The sequence below is a fragment of the Onychomys torridus genome, chromosome 10 (assembly GCF_903995425.1).
Source record: "Onychomys torridus chromosome 10, mOncTor1.1, whole genome shotgun sequence".
Classification (NCBI taxonomy): domain Eukaryota; kingdom Metazoa; phylum Chordata; class Mammalia; order Rodentia; family Cricetidae; genus Onychomys; species Onychomys torridus.
In genome coordinates, this window is record NC_050452.1 from 82,374,866 (window position 1) to 82,394,331 (window position 19,466).

Below are 19,466 nucleotides of genomic sequence, written 5' to 3' on the forward strand. Positions count from 1 at the left end.
TTGTGTTAAGACACTGAAACGAGAATGTTTGTTTCAGCAGCTAACAGTGTACTAACGGTCTGCACCCTCAATGACTCACATTGCTCTACTTCACAAGCCAAAATGCTTAGGACCATAGCATCCTTCTGGGCCACAAAGATCATGATGCTCCAAGCCAGTTACCTTTCTATCCTTAACCAGAAGAGCAAGCAAAGTTAATAGAACTCTATTTTCACTACCTTCCATTGCTGGTCTTGATGCCCAGCAACACGTAATAATACTTAAGACCAACAATAGTGTCACTAAGGAACGACATTCACTATGTCTTAAGGACATTGTCAAACAGGAACCTGTACTGGGATGAAGGATCAGGAAATAGTTCCTAGAAACCCAGAGAGACTCTCCATTACCTGCATCCTCACTGATGGTGAAAGCTGTGTTGCCCAGGGAGACAGTGGAGGCATCATTGGGACCACTAATGAGGACCTTGGCCATTGCCAGTCTTCCAAGGCGGGCATTGTCAGAAGCATCAGCCAGGGCAATCTCAAACTCCTCTTCCTCTTCATACTCGCTGTCATCAATGACCATGACGTCACATGTGGACATGGTGACACCAGGTCCGAATATCACACGACTCTCAGCAGATCTCCCTCTGGACTTAAAATCGGAACCTGATTCCAGAGCATAGAGACTACTGCCCATAGCTGACTTCGGGACTGTGTAGCAAATGGCAGACACAATGCTGCTCGGGTCTCCTGCAATACACATGGCGAGAAAGTCAGAGCATGTGAATGAGTGCTCCTCACACTTTAACATTTCTACATTTCTAGTAACTTAATGAGCTTTTCCCTCGGCACATTCCATCACTACTGCTGCTCAAACTCTGACAGGCAACCTTCCTGAACTGCAGTTTCTATTAAGCCTGTGGTATAAACCGCTTGGGGATTTAATATACCCCAGATACTTCCCCAAATAACTTAAAATGGATTTCCTACTCTGTAAATTTTGTGCTCTGTTAATTCACAAGACTCATTGCCCACCATCTAAGACCACAGCGGGTGGAAAGATAAGAGGCAGATTTGGTACTTTAAGTAGCAAAGTAATTGTGTCCTGAAGGAAGTGAGATGAGAACAGTTCAGTGCCTCTCTGGAGGAACTTCTGCACTTTAATTCCCCGAGAGAAACAAGCTTGTTTAAAAAAAGGAGAGATGAAACAATACAAAACAATATAAAACACTATAAAAATGCGACAGCGCACTCATTAGTGCTGTCACATCCCTTGGTGACAGCTTGCTGTGGGCCAGGTGAGATGGCCCAGAGCAATCAGTGGAGCTTGCCTGTCTTCCAAGTGCTATTTGCTAAGGTTTTTGTGCTACCCTCAGTATTTATCTCCCCAATAACCAGTCAGCAGATTCAACACTGAAACCTGACTTCATCATTTGCATTCCTGTGGTCTTGAAAGGGGATTTCATCCCTATGTGTTTTGAAAGGTCGGAACTGCACAATCATAAACCCATAAAAATCTTTGTTTTGAATGTTCAGCCTTCAAAAATTGCCCTTTATTTCCCAAAGGGGTATATTTTTCATCGCAACATTATACTTACATATGGGTAGGGAAACCTTTAAGTATATTTTCTGCCTTCTGAAACCTGAGATTTGCACAAATACAACCTCTCTCCTTGACCACAGTTAGTAAATATTTCATGGAATGTGTGATTGATTAAAAAGACTAAGTTAATAAATAATGCAAGATGAAATATAACTAGTCTTTACATGGCCTTTAAAAATAAACGGAGCTCTAACTACATGCACCGAGAAGGGGAACCTGTTGGTAATGCTCTGTACAGGTGGACTCTACATTAGAGCTCTTCTAGGGGTTCAGTGGGTTAATATATACAAAAATAACACAGGAGTTAATATAAAACTTGAGCACTTGGCACACAGAAGAGGCTCGAGGCACATTAGTTATCATCACAGCTCCTCGTCAGCAGCGGCAACAACAGACCTTTCCTTTCAATAGGTGCAAACAGAAACCCAGCGCTCTCGTTGACCCGGTAGATCTTCTTATCAAACTCCAGTGTGGGCTCATCCTCGGTGTCATTGATAATGACCTTCGCCTGGGTGAACTCTCCTAGCAGGGCATAGGCTGGCATGCTGAGCTCCACAGTGAAACTTTCAGTATTCTCAAATACGTCGTCATCATTGATGACGATGGTGCAGGACTTGGTGTCCTCTCGTTCATCAAACTGCACCTACCAGAAATAAAGAGAAGGCCTTGAACTGTGCCTTTCTAGGTTCAGTTCCTCGGGAGGATTGCGAGAAAAGATCACCCGACTTGATTCAGCAAAAAACTGCATGATACCTTTGAGTTCTTCTATTCACAATTCCCCTCAGTCCAGCCCACAACCCTCAGACACCTCTCCCTGTTCTCCATGTGCAACTGGGGCTCATTTATTGTATAAGAACATGGTGGGCAAAGAGATATCTTGCCCCTGGTGACTAGAAAAATGGGTGACATTTATTTGTGTTCTTTTTTTCCCTCCAAGACAGGGTTTCTCTGTGTAGCATTTAGAGCTTATCCTGGAACTCATTCTGTAGACCAGGCTAGACTCGAACTCATGGAGATCCACCTGCCTCTGCCTCATGTGGTGGGATTAAAGGCATGTACCACCACTACTGGCTTCTATTTGTGTTCTTTCATTAACAATGATCATTTAGTTGCTCAGTGCTCTTTCTAATTGGGGGCAAGCTTAACAGGAAAGAGCTCCGATTTTAGAGTATGAAGTTTGAGTTTCAGGTGCCCCTCCCCCAAGTAGATAAAGTTATGAAAGTTTATAAACATCATATATGAATTCATTATATTTCTCTACACTAACTATTATTAGGAAGACTAAAGAAAACCATATGATGAAAGTGTTAAGATATTTTAAAACACTACACACCACTGCCATGACTATATTATACATCTAATTAAAAATTAGCAATAGAAACTTGTTGTACTTTGAGTTCATAAAACATCACTTAACACGCTAGACTAATATTTTGTATAAAATGGGCTAGGGTTATGAGTGAATTTGGCAGGTACAATACAGAGAACTTATTTTGTATGCACATAACTGTAAATGTAACAAAAATTGTCCTGGTTAGACCCTTGTCTGAAAAAAAGGATGAATGAATGAAAAAGAGAAGGAAGTAGAAGAGACAGAGACAGAAACAGACAGGCAGACAGATAGACAGAGAGAGAGAGAGAGAGAGAGAGAGAGAGAGAGAGAGAGAGAGAGAGAGAATTAATAAAGTGATAAATCCTTTAAACAGAACCAGAGATCGACACTTGTCCACACTGGAAGAGTGGGAAATGAATCTGGCCTGTTGTTTGCATAAACTGAGGCAGTTAAAAATAAGAACTAGTCAGAAGCCTCTCAGGGCACCCAACTCAGAGAAACCGCATAATTTAAATCAGTCAAAATCACTAGTGCATACCTAATCAACTGATCAAACCGAGTTATTGCTAATCTCTGTATTTCAGAATGCCCCCAGGAAAACAAAACACTCATTAGATTTCTGTTTAAGATCTGGAACACACTGACAGACCTTTGTCTTCACGTGAAAAATGGGACATCCCTTTGCTAAAAACTCCTTATCTTCTCTGGCCTTTTCTATGTCCTTGTTGACATAAAAGGCTTCCATTCATGATGCCTGAACTTCATGAAAGGACATAGCCCACTTTGCTTTACAGAGATTTAACTTCTAAACTGAAGTTGACTTGAAAAAAATGGAGTAAATACCCATTAAGTACAAGCACTGCATCCTATGGGAGAAGAGGAGCTAATTACCCGACTTTACCCCTAATTCATGCTAGGTATGCATCCCCCATTGACCTGTACCACATATCCAACCCTGCCATTCCTCACTCTCCCTTTTCTTTCTCCTTACCACCCTGAAGGTAAAAGAGACGACTTGGAAAGTTCTCTGGAGCCCAGGCTTAAGGCAACTCACACTCAATATGCCTAAGACAAAAACCCCAGCACTAAACTCTGTCAAGCTTGTTCTTCCTGGTCACCCTCTCATAGGAGGGGCAATGCCATCCACGCCTGCCTCCTGGCCCTCTCTGCCATCCACAGGTCAATCCTGTCAGTCTTACTATTGAAGCCCCCTAGCTCATCATCTCTCACCTCGTCTATCCCAAGAACTCTCTAAGTGGTTTGTTTATATACTCTCTTCCATACCTCCAGGAAGGCAGGGGATGAGGGAGGACACCAAGAACTGAGTACAGACATACCTTGACGAGGTCATGTCATGAAGCAAAGTGTAAACACCTAGAAGCCGGATGACAAATTAAGGCCTGGCAGATACTTCAGGGGAGAGCAGCCAGGCTGAAGAACACAGTGCCATGGGACGGGAGATGGGTAAGAAGGAGATGGGTACCACCACAGCCTGCCACCAAGCTGAGGGTGCTCCTCACCACACCTACCTGGCCAGCGTACTCCACGTAGTCCTGCTGTCCAGGATGAGAGCTGACCCTGGAGCTGGAGCTGGCTGTGCCTTGTTCGGTGCGACACAGGACGATGGCATACTGGTTCAGGTTCCCAGTCCTCTGCACTGTGACGCTGACAGACCCCGCCTTCTCACTGATGTTATAGCTAGGGGCACACAAAAATCAGGCCCTGGAAATCTGTCTTGGGGCTATGAAGAGACCACTCACTCAGTGCTCATCTGTGCTACTTAGTCACGGGAGTCAGGCATTTCAGAGGACAGGCAATTTAGTGCCTTCAAAAAGGTACATACATGGCTAGAACGTGCTTACCAGGGGCAGTCCCAGCCTGCATGAACAAGGATACCAGGGTTAAAGAATGCCACCTACTCGCTGTGGAGCAGACTAGAGTCACCCAAAACATTTATAACAGGAGCTACAAACTTCAGAATTCAGAGCATGGTGTGTGTGTGTGTGTGTGTGTGTGTGTGTGTGTGTGTGTGTGTGTGTGTGACAAACAGCCCCTCACAAGTGGGCAGAGTAGTGAGAAGAGGCCAGGGAGTCCTTCTGAAGGTGGTCAGGGGCAGCTCCAGTAGGAACTCACTGAGCCAGCTCTGTAGGATGTGTGCAATCCAGCTGTGGTGATGTCTAAGCTTGAGCTCAGAGGACAAAGATTCTAGACAGAGTTGTACGATGTGAGAGCCTGGGCAGGGGTCTCAGGCTAACACTGGGATTTGTACTGGATGTGTCAAGGGGCTGGTTCCTCTCAAGATCTTAATTCATATAGTGAGCAGGTTTGGAAAAGCCACAGGAAGACAGCAGTGACCAAGGCTTTGGATTTCATCAATGAGGGCAGCCATTCAGCCTGTTGTGTGTCTCACTGATTTGAGTGTTTTAGGCAAAACACCTTTGAGAGAGCGGACCCCACTGTCAGTTCATGGACCGTGCAACTCAGTCCACCAGCCTTGCCAGCACAAAGGAAGGGATGGCTTTTACTCAACTTGTTTAATTTTGGAGGTGATGCAATCAGGAGGAAACTAAAAGCAAATCTCAAAACATTATATATTTTACAGTTAGTTCTAACTATTCTGAGTACGTCCAAGAATGGGGAAGTTATGTCCGGGGCTCCTGGAAGTTCAGTTGTCCTATCCACACCAGAAGTGTCAAGAAGTTGAGGTCTTAGAACAGTGACAGTGAAATGCTATTTAAAAAAATAGTTCACTGTAGAATAATAACCCTAGTTATAATATCCCTAGTTTAACTTAGAAAATCAGCACCATATCTGTCCAACACCATTATCAAATGGTAACTCTTCTGGGTTCCCTCTATAACTCTCCAATAGATGAGGAAAACATCATAATCCACATATGTGATGGACAGTTCTATGAAATTCAGAGAAATCTTGGAAAAACACAACCTGAAGGTCTCTTTTCTGTTTTTCCTACATATTCTATAGGACTATCTTCTATAACTTGAAGATGGAAGCAAAAGTATTCAAGAGAGGCACTGAAGGAGGATGGTTAGGATTACTGTGTTTGGGGCTGGATAGATGGCTCAGTGTTTAAAACATTGGCTGCTCTTCCAGAGGACCCGGGTTCAATTCCCAGCACCCATATGGCAGCTCACAACTGTCTGTAACTCCAGTTCCAGGGGATCTGACACCCTCATACAGGCATACATGCAGGCAAAACACCAATCAATGCTCATAAAATAAAAATAAATAAATTATTTTTAAAAAGATTACTGGGTTTAAGATTTTATCTTACTGCTTGAGAGCTACATGACTAGGGGTGAGGGACTTGGCCTCTTCCTGTCTCTGCTGCTTTGCTACTGTGGGGATGGGAAGAGAATCTCATAATTGCACGTTGCAAGCAAATAAGATGAATTATGTTGTGCACATAGCACCATACCTGGTATGTACATTATATCATCCAATAAATATTTCATGCAATTATTTTAATGATTGTTATCACTAGCCTCCCGACCACCACCTCGACCATCATCACTACCGTCATGACCACCACCGTCACTACCACCATCATCAACCATAATGGACCTGCCTTCTATAGTATTTCATCATAATTTCCTCTTCTTGCTCAATTTATATCTCAACACACAGTATACAATAAAAATTGTACCTGGTATATTTGAAGCTGATGAGGGACCACTGGATATGGAAGACATTGTCGTTGACCACATTGGGTTTACTGTCTTTCACCAGAAACTGAAAACTGTCCATTACTTTCTGGATCTTCTCCTCATGCAACACATAACGAATCAACCCCAAGTTCACATCCTCTGTGAGAAAAAAAAAGAGTCCCAGAATCCACCATGAACAATGTGGAAGTGTGAAGACACTCTCATAAGTACCAGACCAACATATCAAGTCTAGTCGTCTAATGGGCTAGAAGAACTGTTTTTCAAAACTGTAACAAGTATAGAAGGCTTAAAAACAAATGATTCTTCTTAGTTTTAAATTACTCTTGCAATTTCATGTGCAAATACCTATCTTACAGAAAGCTCCTTCATGCTCTTGGAAAAGGAGAATCTTGGAGTCTGGACAGAAAGCGCCCAGAGAGTGTCTGTGGAATGCTGAAGTGCAAATTTGAAAGCTGACAGAGACGAGCCTTTGACTCACCCTCTATGGAGGAAGGTGTGTGGGAGAGGGAAAGCTGGCTGACAGCAGCTTACACAACTCACACACAAGCCACAGCTCAGCATGGCTGAGAATGGGGTGGCAAGGGAACACCCTAAGAAGCAATGTCTCCGTGAGTGCCCAGTCACAGCCATCCCCAAAGAGGAGTGACAAGCTTATCCAAAATGACCTACTTTATGTTATTTAAAAAGGAAAATATTACTGTTGAGCAACTTATAGACATATAAAGCAGACTTTAACGTCTTGGCTGAAGATGTTTAGAAATAAATGCCATCATCCTTAGAGAATAAAACAATAAACTTCTTAAGATCACAAATCTTTCGGTCTGGCAGCCAGTTTGTTGTTTGTCTTATAGGAAAATGGAGCAGTTCCATACATCATTTCCAGAAAACCCAGAAACCCAAGGGCAGGGGCATGACGAAGATGAAGTTCTCTGGTTCTTAGTGACAGGAAGAAACCAGGAAGAGTAAAATGTACAAGCTGGGTGGTTAGAAACTAGATGATCCATCCATAAAAGTAGCTGGAAGTGACTGGCGGAGACATGGGAGAGCAACATTGGAGCACGTCTCCTGTATAGTTCCTAAGAACTCACCCTGGGTGAAGGCAGCCGTGGCTCTGCCTGGCTGCAGCTTGTTCTCCACATAGCCGTGCATGGGGCCCATGGTGATCTCATAGACAAGCTGTGAGTCCTCTGTGTCTGGGTCCATGGTCAGCAGTTCCTTCTTGGTGATCAGGTTGGTTGCCTGGAATAGAAACCCATTAAATTTAATTCCTGAGGTGGGAATTAAGCTGGAGCAAGACCCTTGGATTCAGATTTAATTCTGTTCCACAGTGATTTACTGAGAGCATTTACTGCACAGAAAACTGCTGGATGGAAGAGACCATAAGAACGGAAACTATGCCAGCCTCTGCTCTGGAAGTTTTCACAAAGAAAGGCTCTTAAGCAAGGTCAATGGGGGAAGAGTTCTGTGAAAATAAGCAGGAGATTTCAGTTTGGCTTTGAAAGAGAATTGGAACCTGGGAGGAATGATATAATGGCTAAGCCTTACACCTTAGGAGAATCACCGAAAATCCTAAAGTTGATTAGGATAAATATACTGTACCCTGATATTACTCAAATACACTAGCTAAACTTGATTGCTTTACCTGTTTACTCAATCACACAGAGTGAGATCTGAAGCCCATGGAAAGAAAGAGTGGTGAGCAGCACTATGTTAGTCAGGGGGTTAATCGGATGAGGGCAGGGCATTAACTTTTAGATTTTATAAACCACATGTCATTGGTGACTTCATAATTCACTGATTTATCCAGACAGGGTCTCATTATGTTATGTAGGCTGGCCTCTAACTGGAGTTCTCCTATACTAGTCTCCCAAGTGCTCAGATTACAGTGATGTGCTACTACATCTGGCCATTGGAAACGTTAATAACTGCTATTGGAATAGAAGAGAGATGGGAAGGAAATCCAAGTGATGAGAAACTAATCACTCTGATTGAATATTGAGGAAAAAAAATCAGAGTGTATAAGAACTTGTGTGTGTGTGTGTGTGTGTGTGTGTGTGTGTGTGTGTGTGTAAGCCAGAGATCTACGTCAGGACTTTCTTGATAGTTCTCCATCTTATTTTGTGAAACAATCTCTTGCTGCTGAATCTGGACCAGTTAGGCTAGGATGGCTTTCCATTGAGCTCCAGGGATTGCCTGCCTCTGCCTCCAGCACTGAGGTTCTACTCATGCACCAGTGTGCCCGACTTTTGACATGGGAGCTGGGAATCTGAGCTTACATCCTCACGCTCTTTATTGCCTAAGCTGTTTGCTCAACCTAACAGATCAACAGCTAAACACCCTATCCATCTCAGCAGCTCCACAAGGATGAAAAGACGTGGCATAAGATGAATATCACTGATCAAATTCCGAAATGGGAGGAAGAGATGCCAAGGTGCTGATGCTGTTGCTTAGTGCTGAGCCGCTACCATTTCACAATGATGAGATGTACCTTAAAAGGACCCGCTGAGGACTGGGTCTCTGAAGGAGGACTCTTCTCAGGACAATTGCCGACAGAGATATCTGCTCCTCTCTATCTAGGGCAAGCATTTAATGCTCCTTAAAGTCCACTCTCCCTTCCTCGAAGTTAACAGTTTTAGTGGAGCACCTGCCTGCCCAGCTCCAGACACGATTTCCCAGCCTCCTGTGAAACATCCGTGCTCATCTGACCAATTTCTTGCCAACAGAATGTAAGTGGAAATGACAGATTCAATTTCTGTGTCTCTTCTTTAAAATGAAGTCCCTCATCCTGGATTTTGTAATGAAATCTAGCTGTGCATTCAACAGCAGACCCTCAGCGATGGGTGGGACCATCATAGCTATAAGGTGTCAGCTACAGACCTGGCCCAGTACTCTCCCATCACATGTTTCTTTTGTTTAACTATTTGGGGGGATCTTTTTTTAGGGTTAGAGGGTTATATTAAATTATAACAAGCTAAATGATCCTATGAATTTAATCAGTGAAGAATCTTAACGAAACTCTTGGGTTCCCCTACCTTAGGAAAGCCAGGTCATGAGAGTGGTGGGTGAGCTGCCATTCTGTTGCTAAGTAGCTTTCTGTTGAGGACTTAGCCCACATAGAGCATGGGACAGTGGATATGGCAGATGGGATAGGACTTACCTTGCCATCCATATACTCCAGCCACTGCAGACCCAGGTTGGTGACAATTCTGGGGGTGCCATCATCCACTGGGATGATGTCCACATGGAACTGCTGAGGTGCTGCAGTCTTAATCTGTAGGGGAAGCCCCAAAAAACGCACTCATTATCAACACTGGAGTTTCCTAGACACTGTACCTAAAACGCTAGAATCCTTGAATTCCCAGCACATGTCAGAGACAAAGCAGAGGCCACAAAGCTAGCCTTCATCTCTTATCACAACTGGCATGAAGCCTCAGAGAGAAAGATCATAGACTGGGTGAGTCCAACATGGACGCAGAAACAAAAAGCAAAGGTGTCTCCACTCAACCTCAACGGTGCCCCTGCTATAGAAGTTGGTTTTCACGTGTGTGTGTGTGTGTGTGTGTGTGTGTGTGTGTGTGTGTGTGTACGTGCATACATGTGTGTTAATATGGGGTCATCCAGCATTGCTTAGGTTGAACCTCTGAGCTCAAGTAATCCTCCTGCCTTAAAGCTCCTGATTAGCTGGGACTACATATATGTGCCATCATGGGTGGGTATATTATGTCTTCTTCAGGGGATGTCCTGATGTTAGATTTGGAATAAATGATAAATATTGCATGTTTTCTCTGAGGTAAGGTTCTATATTTTAATGTCTACAAATGACATGGGAGTAGAAGGGGAGCAGGACCTAAAGGGAGTGGAAACGAGGGGAGAGTGGAATATACGTCAGTCACATGAAAGCAGAGGGTGGAACTTTGGGGTCGGAAGAAGGGGAAGCCAGGCAGGACAGTGGGGCACATAAAATAGAAGAAGGTGGGGTGACACACACATGTGAAATTGTGTGTAGAAACACATTACTTTGTCCACTAACTTACAAAATTAATTAAAAAAACAACCCTTGCTTAAGAGGAAACAATACACAGATACTTTCTCTCTCCATATCTTGTATTGAAGTTTTCAGGAGAGGCTGGGGAAGAGCACCAGTAAAATGCTCACGGTGGTGGAGCTCCAGGTGGGTCAGCTCAGACAGGGAGGGAAGCTTCTAAGCACAGAGATCTTTTCCTTTCCTTTCCTTTCCCTGCTTTTGTCCTTGTTTGGTTTAAGGACAGTGCTCCCTCTGTGGGTAAGAGGCAGAAGAAATCAAGAATAAAAAGCATCTGTGGGCATGAATGGTGAAGGGAATTTACGCTGTAATTCCAGAGAGAGAGAGGGAGGGAGGGAGGGAGGGAGGGAGAAAGAGAGAGAGAGAGGGAGAGAGAGGAGAGAGAGAGAGGAGAGAGAGAGACCTGTTTATAGACTCCGTTCACGAGTCCTAGCCCACGCACGCTCACTGGCCCTGACTGTGTACCAGCTGCATGCAACACAGGTCAGTGAGATACCAGCTTTTCAATCTACAATTTACACAATTGCAATTTTTTAAGCTGACACGGTCCCACAGAAGGCTTGCTCTGACGATTAGGTTTTTAAGAGGGTAGCCATTGCTGGTACATCTAGATTTATTTTCCTCCTTTGAAAGTCAGGCTACCCAGGAGCAGCAGCAGCGAGAGAAAGGAGAAAGTGGTAGCCTGTCAGGGATGCCATGGGACAGACAGACAGATGCAGCCAGGCAGAGGAATCCCAAGAGCCACCTACGGATGCAATGACCAGCTGAGGATGACCTTCTGTGTCTCCAAAGGACACAGGACACAGGATGATCTCCCTCCCAGGAGTATAATTATCCACCATCAGTGTAGGACAGAAACTCACTCACCAGGACCAAGAAAGACTCTTCCACTGTCCTGGGAGTACAGCAGGTTGTGAGCATACTGTTTACTAGCTGCTTCTGTGGAGCCAGACACAGTTGTGGAGGGTATTGGGATGTCCCCAGCCCACCACCTTCCATCAGAGATACAGTGACTGCAGGGGGAGTTTGTGGAATAATAGTGGAGTTCTGTTAAGGGACAAAGAACTGAGCAAATGGTGCAGAGGCAGTAGATTAGGAGTCTGAACCCAGGTCGTGTGTGTGTGTGTGTGTGTGTGTGTGTGTGTGTGTGTGTGTGTACATGTAGAACCCAATAGTCAACATCAAGTGTTGTTCCTCAGTAACTAAGCACCCTGTGTTTTTGAGGCAGGGTCTCTCCTTGGAACCTGGAGATTGCTAATTAGAATAGAATGGCTCCAGGGATGAGCCTGTCTGTCTCTACCTCCCTAGTGCTGGGATTACAGGCTCCCACCACCACACCCAGCTTTTTACACGGGTACTGGAGATTGAATGCAGATTCTCACAACCACACAGAAAACACATTCAAACTGAGCCATCTACCCAGCTCCTTCCTCCTCAGTCTTGGAGGAAGGAAAGCTGGGAAGTTGCTCAGCCTCAACAGCAAGGCATCTTATTATAGAATCCAGAGGCTGATCTGAAAACGATGACAATGAAGATGGATGTAGCTACAGATGCTCTGATGTTTCCGTGGCCTGCCACGGGGCAGAGGGCCTTATGTACAGGAGGAGGAGAGGCACTAACTCCATTTTACAGATTGAGAAGTCGAGGCTTTCAAAAGGAACATGACTCACAAAGTCACTCAGCTAAGAAGTGGCAGAGCCAGGATTCAAGATTTGTGTGTCTCCTGTACACAGAAGCCGCTCTGTGAATGAGGAGTCTTATTCCAAAAAAAGAAAGAGAATATAGAACTACACAATATTGTAGGAATACCAGATGGAAGAAAAAATAAAGAGTAACATTAATAATCACCATGTCTTAGTAGGGGCTCACTAGTTACCAGCAGTGTCAAACACTTTATTAGGATTGTCCCTTTTAGTGTCTAGATAAAGCACCAGAAGCTGGCCATCATTACTATGCCCATTTCATAGACGAAAAACAAGACTTAAAGAAAGCACTCGGCCAGAGCCAATAACTTAACATTAACAATCCCCACGTGACCTCTGACAGGCTCTGCTGGGCCTCTTCCTCCACCACCGGCTCTCACCTCTTTCCCGCCGTCCTCAATGATAAAGAAGGGGTTGGTCCCATCAGAAACGGTGAAGGCAAACTGGTCTTTGAGGGAGTTGCTGCCATCGTGGCTGTAGCTGATCCGGTTCTGGTAGATGTCTTCCATAGTGAAGGAGGAGATGAGCTGGAAAGGCTGACCCCTGGCCATCCTCTGGATGGTGCCATGGCGTGGGGGCTGCACAATGGTGAATGTGATAGACTGGGCCTGCCCAAAGGAGAAAGGCAAGAGGCAAGTTCATAGAGTGAGTGGTGGCCGGGAGCTGGTAAAGGAATAGAGGCTAAAGCCATCCAATACAGCCTGCGTTCTCTTTAGAGACACAACGAAGCTAGTGAGAGAAACCACCTTCTCTACTACAACTGGACTTACACCTTACAGCCTTCGTCAGAACACTGAGCATCTACATTTGCTCTCCTCAGGCCTCATGGCACAGGCTGGACTACAGGGAAGGCTGGGGCTGCCTATTCTTGGTGCCCCTTGGGCACTAGATTCCAGCCTCCTGGCTTCAGGATCTAAAAGCCTGGCACTGTCTCCTCTTCCTGGAGAGTGAATTCTCCCAGGTAACTGCATAGCTTGCTCTTACGCTGATGTCTCTGTTCAGACAGCATCTCCTTAAAGATGTTCCCTGGTTCCTCTGTCTAAAATAGCATACCCACCAATCTTGATCTCACTCAATGCCGACCATGTCCGATTGGTCCCTCTCTCCCTCTTCCTTTCTTTCTTCAGTCTTCCTTCCCTCCCTCCCTCCCTCCCTCCCTCTCTTCCTTCATTCTTTCATTCCTTCCCTTCCTTACTCCAATCAAAAAGGTTGTAAATTCCTGTCACATTTTCTGTTTTCTTCACAGCTATACCTTTAGCATCTAGAGAGGAGTCTACAATCCAGTAGGCAATGAACGTTCCATGAAAACACGGCTATGCGAGTGAAATCTGGGCACAGAGAAGGGGGTACACAGACCTACAGGTACAGCGGTGGGCTTTGTCCAAGCCCAGTCAAGTCCACACGCTAAATGCTCGGCCCGGGCAGCAACATGAGAGGAGAGCTGGGCCTCAATATGCCTTTTTTTTTTCTGGACAAAGACTCTTCTTAGAGTTTGCTCAAGTTGTGATGACCACTAACCATGAAAAGGAGTCTGGGTGCTAGAGGTACAATGGACGAGAGGTGCAGAGAGGCCCAAAGTACCTCCACTTAGAGATAATGCATGTTTGGGATGGAGCGCCACCTACCTTAGTCTCTAGGACTCACAATAAAATCAGCTCGTAAAGAGCTGTTATATGCAAGCTAAGGTGAGGATGAGTTACTGAGGAGTTCGGGACGAACTGAAAAGCAATTTGAACTCCAATTTAATTTTTCCATAAAGCCAAGGTGTCTTCTGTTTTCACCTCCCTTCTCCCAACTCCCAGGATGCATCGCAAATCAGCACCTGCCCCCAACTCTACTTCGGCTTGGCCTGAGACCAGGGAAGCCACTTACCTCTGTGTCTGCATCCATTGCCTTCAGCTCAAACTCTGTGATGGTCTTCCTCACGCCCTCTTGCACACGCATGCCCCGGTTCTGCACCAGGGGCAGGGAGTCATCCATAGGGTGAAGAGTGATGTGGAAGGTCTGCATTACCTACACCAGTAACAGGTGGGTGGGCGCCGGTCCCCAGTACCACCCTCTCCTCAGCCCTTGCCATGCCTCACTCCCAAGGAACCCTGACATGAATCCTCTTGAGCTCAAGCCCATGGCTGTCAGGGGCTGCGCCTGGGCTGTGACTAAGAACAGAGGGTCACGCTGATCTCCAGTCTGTCTGTCCATTCCTCTCAACAAAGACAACTCGGAATCGAAACCCACTCAAGGATGGGTGACAGGGCCCCTTACCTCATGCACGCCATCAGACAGCACGAAGCTGAAGGCATCTGAGTGCTTCACGGCCTTACGAGAATGGACATACTGGACACTTTGTGAAATCAGGTCAGCTTGAGTAAAGGAACCAATCTGGACACCTAGTGCGAGGAGCAGAGAGAAATGGGAAGGACACCAAGATGCTAGCCATCCCTCCAGGCAGGGAGATGCCAGACTTTCCTGCAGAGTCTTCTGTATTTTACACAGCGTCCATGCTCTGTCCTTGAAGACCAGTGTAGTTCCTAGACCTTTTTTCTACAAAGACATATGCTCTTTGGTAGTATATGTTAACTTGATTGCCGAGGCTTTTGTTTGCCCTGGCTACAGGAGGTGTTCAATAAGTGTTCCTTTCCTTTCTTGTACGCAGCCAAAAATCTCTAAAAGGTTTAGGAACGATTGCTCTACTGTTCAAACGCTACTCTCTTAAGTTTTACACTCCCCCATGACTTCACAATTCTCTCTGAATCTCTGCCCTAATTCTTAATGTTGTGACTGTTGTAGTTACAAGGTTCAACTACACAGTCCGTCTGTGGAATTGGGGAACCATCCCAGTGTCTTTCAAGGTCCCTTTCAACTTTCAGGCATGTGATTCTGTTCTCATGCTATTTTAGCCAGCCAGGTGGTAATAAGACTTACTGTAGGACTTTTGGGTTTGAACAGTCATCCTATATCAACTAACCTTGACCTAGAAAACAGTATTCTTTAATAACATGTCATAGAAAAAGAAATCATCATTTAAAAATTTAAGCAATTTTAAAAAATGATGTTATTCTTCAAACACATATTAGCTCTGTTTTTAAATCCCCCAAATTTAGTAAAAAATAGTCCAGAATCCTTGTTTGTATCTTAGAGCTACAGGGATTTATACTCAAGCATCAATCAAGGCTAAAACATACTGGATTAAAATAGCACTTGGGAGGTAGCTGGGAGATCAGGAGTTCAAGGCCATCTTCAGCAACATCGTGAGTTTCAGGCCAACCTTGACTATACAAGAGAAAACAAAACAAAACAAAAGGTTGAAATAGAGGTGGGAGTGTAACTCAGTGGTGGAGTACTTTCCTAGCATGCATAAGGCCCCGTGTTTGAGCCTCTGCACAATAAGAAAGATGAGAGATGGAGATGTAATCCTGCCTTTCTGATTTGGGGCAGTGAGCTACTGATCTCATTAATTTAGTCTTTTATTCTGGCCTTGACATTTCCTCTGCTGCTTCCCAGGAATTATTATTTTTCACTGCTAATCCTGATAAAACCAGTGTTATTTTACAATGATTTTTTCTTTGACTGCTCTCTGTCCTAGTGTGATGTCAGGATCCCAGGCTATGTCTTTAAGGAAAAAAAATCAACTCACAGGGCTTCCATTTGTGTCTTTATCATCTGAAATTTGTCATCCAGATGCAAGAGCCTTCTGACTACTGGGGCATTAATTTTCTGATGAGGCATTTTATATTTCTGCACTTGCTACATCAGTTCCTGACAGGGAAGAAATGCAGCCCCTGGTGTTGCAGCTTTGTCTTATAGCTGGACAGAAATCTACACCATTCTTTAAAAATTTAATAACTTCAGGGGTTGGAGAGATGGCTCTGTAGCTTAGCACACTGGCTGCACAAGTATGAAGATCTGAGTTTGGATGCCCATCACTCATGTCTGAGTCCTAGGGTAGAGAGGTGTGGAGACAGGTAGATCTCTGACCCTCACCGACCAGTTAGCCTAGCTGAATCAATGAGCTCAAGGTTCAGTAAGAGATCCTGCCTCAAAAAATAAGGTGAAGAGCGATCAAGGAAGACGCGTGAGCTCTGGCCTCTGCACTCACATGCAAGAAAAAGTGCCTGCATGCATGTGTATATACAGAAACAAGTATGTACACACACATACACACACACACACACACACACTCCTCATACCCATATATACACACACAATGTTAAAACTTCAGATGGACTACACTGAGGAATTTAGGTCTCTTCTCTCTGTTATGGATCTATTTTCATAGTCTGTGGGAAAAATAAACATTTAGACTCTTAAACAACTGCCTGATCCCTTCATGAATCACAGCCTGATGATGGCTGCTTAAGATTATGGCTTATTCTTGTTGGGAACTGGGCTATGGGCTTTGGGATTGAAACTTTTCCCCTTTTTCTTTTCTTTTAAAATAGTTTTATTGAGTTAACTTACGGATAATTTTAACATCTTATTGTTAGAACTGGCACACAATGAATTGCCCATATTTGAAGTTTCCAATGAGAATGCCTCAAAGTAGTGAACATGTCCATCACACCCAAAGTAGTCACACTGACATTCCATAATCCTTCCATCCTGCCATCTCTACTCCATCTTCATCTCAAGTAACCGTGAGCTGCACATTAGCTGGTGTTCTCCCCTTCTGCATAAATATAGTATGCACCCCTTTGTACCTGCTTTCCTTCATTTAGCCTAGCTATGCTGCAGTTTACTATGCATTGATAGTTTAGTTTTGCACTGTGAACATGGTACAGCTGGTAAAGTGCCCATTGAACAAGCATGAGGGACTGAGTTTGTGCCTTTATGATGTTGCATACCAAGTGACACATATCAAGTACCCCAGAGCTGCAGGGTTGGGGACTGGAGACAGGTAGATTTCTGAACCTCACTGGCCAGCCAGCCTAGCTGAATTTCAGAACTTCGGTTTAGTAAGAGACCTTATCTCAAAATTGAGGTGGAAAGTGACTGAGAAAGTTGCTTGATGTCAACTTCTAGCCTCCACTCACATATGCCCATACACACACAAACACTACCAATGTTACCCCCTCAAAATATTCATTCTTCTTATTCCACCAAGTGAATATACCATAATTTGCTGCTGTATGTACCCATTGATGGGTGTTTGGATTACTTTTAGTTTGGGGCTATTACAAATAAGGCTACTGTGACTACTTGTGTTCTTGACTGTGTATGGATATCAGTTTTCACTCTGCTTGGATACATCTCTAGTGGTGGAACATTTTGGAATACATGCCAGGCATGTATTTAGGAAACCACCACAAACACACCTTTCCAAAGCAGGAGAGCCTCTTTCCATTCTTAGAAACAGAGTTGGAGAGTCTGGTCTTCACCTGACTTTCCCAGTTGAATCTAGGAAACATAGGCATCTTCTGTGGACAGAAAACTACTTCCGACTTGCTTAGTAATGTGAGATTTTTAAACAGCTCAAAGAGGTCAGGGTGGGAAAGGTACCTCCATTTAAAACAAGAATTACTTATGTAATTAAGAAGCTATGTCATCTACCCAAGGTCACATGGCTGGAAGATGGCAATGTTGAGGCTGGACCCCCAGAGAGCTCATTTCTAGCTAAGGTCTCTCAATTCTTACTGTAAGAGTCACTTGGCCATCTTGGATTTCACCCTTATTCATAAAATTTTCAGGATAAAAGTAGTGTGTGCATACTAAAGAATATATATATATATATATATATAAACATGGAAAAGTAGGAATCACACATGACATTCATAAGTCTACCATGATACAAAATGGTACCGTGATAATATATTTTAATTGTCCTTCAAATACACTTCATGGATCATAGCCTCATTCTTTTCTGAACTATTGGGCAAAATGGGGTTAAATATTATTTAAATGATGCCCATGCTTATTTGCCAGAAAACAAAGAACTGTGGGTAGAACGTGAACTTTAAGAAGACATGGGTTTGTGTATGTGTGGGCGCGCGCGCGCGCGCACGCACACACACACACACACACACACACACACACACACACACACACACACGTGTGTGTGTTTCTCCATAATGTGCATCTGGAATAGGACCTGAACAAACCTCAGCCACCCAGTGTATGGTGAACACAATTCATTCTGTCACTATCCCTTACATCTAGCAGGTTCTACTGAATAGATTCTCAGTCTCTGTACACCTTTTGTTTTCAGAAGTTTATCCTTTTTTAATTGGGTGTTGGAAGAGGCCAGTTACTCACTTGTCAGCAAGAAGGTTTTTTTCTGAAAGCACAGTCCCCTCCTGGCTGTCACAGCAGGTAGCTGTTGTTTGAAAACTTGAAGGCTTTTAATCCCATTGAAGGTGTTTTCAGTCACCAACCTGCTGGTTAAACTATGTATCTGGCAGTATGACAAGAGACCCATATTAACCCTGTCAGTTTTTCCAATTCTCCCGGAAGGCCCACACATTAGAGAAAGCCTGGTCCAGGTCAGGGAAGTGGGTGGAGGAAAGCATCTTTGGAAAAATTGCCTTCTTAAAGGGATGCTGGCTGCTGCTGCTGGCTGCCTGCATTCGGCACAGCAGTAGGGGGTCCTGTCATGCTATGTCCACCTCAGCTGTGCTGGGGGATGGGAACCCCTCTACTTCCCGGCTTCTGAGTTCCCCCACAGCATCTCCATGTAGGCTCAATTCTGTTTCCCCTCATTTAAATCATTTGTAGAAACCTCAACTTTTAGTACTGCAAAGTAGTTCTGTGGAAACAGGGTCCACACATGCGCAGTTAGATAGCAAGAGGCTGTTAAGGTGGACTCTGACTCAGCGTGGCTAGTGTCAGAAGAAAGGGAGTTAGGGTGTAGACAGATGGGTGGGACAGCATGGGGACATGGAGATACTGGCATGACAAGGAGAGAGGCCTGTGTAGATCCTCTGCTACCTAACTCAGCCCTACCAACACCTGCACCTGGAACTGCCAGGTAGGAGAAAAGATGCTTCCACTGTTTACACTACCCAGTCTGTGACACCAATAACCTTAACACACCAACCTGCCTCTTTTCTAGTACAGCCCAATCTAAGAACAGGTGTATCATGTCACAATACAGAGAGGCTGGAATAAAGAGCCCTGTG

At 44.5% G+C, this 19,466-nt stretch overlaps 1 protein-coding gene across 1 annotated transcript in view; it reads right to left on the reverse strand.

Moving 5' to 3' along the window:
- The window catches only part of Fras1 (Fraser extracellular matrix complex subunit 1), a 417,436-nt gene that overhangs the window by 47,313 nt on the left and 350,657 nt on the right, over nt 1-19,466 (reverse strand). The window contains exons 48-56 of the mRNA XM_036200993.1: nt 14,617-14,741; nt 14,227-14,367; nt 12,735-12,962; nt 9,767-9,880; nt 7,698-7,848; nt 6,588-6,747; nt 4,450-4,618; nt 1,984-2,230; nt 390-734 (exon numbers count right to left, since the gene is read on the reverse strand). Of these exons, the coding sequence (XP_036056886.1) occupies nt 390-734; nt 1,984-2,230; nt 4,450-4,618; nt 6,588-6,747; nt 7,698-7,848; nt 9,767-9,880; nt 12,735-12,962; nt 14,227-14,367; nt 14,617-14,741 (1,680 nt within the window). The remainder of the gene's footprint in view (nt 1-389; nt 735-1,983; nt 2,231-4,449; nt 4,619-6,587; nt 6,748-7,697; nt 7,849-9,766; nt 9,881-12,734; nt 12,963-14,226; nt 14,368-14,616; nt 14,742-19,466) is intronic.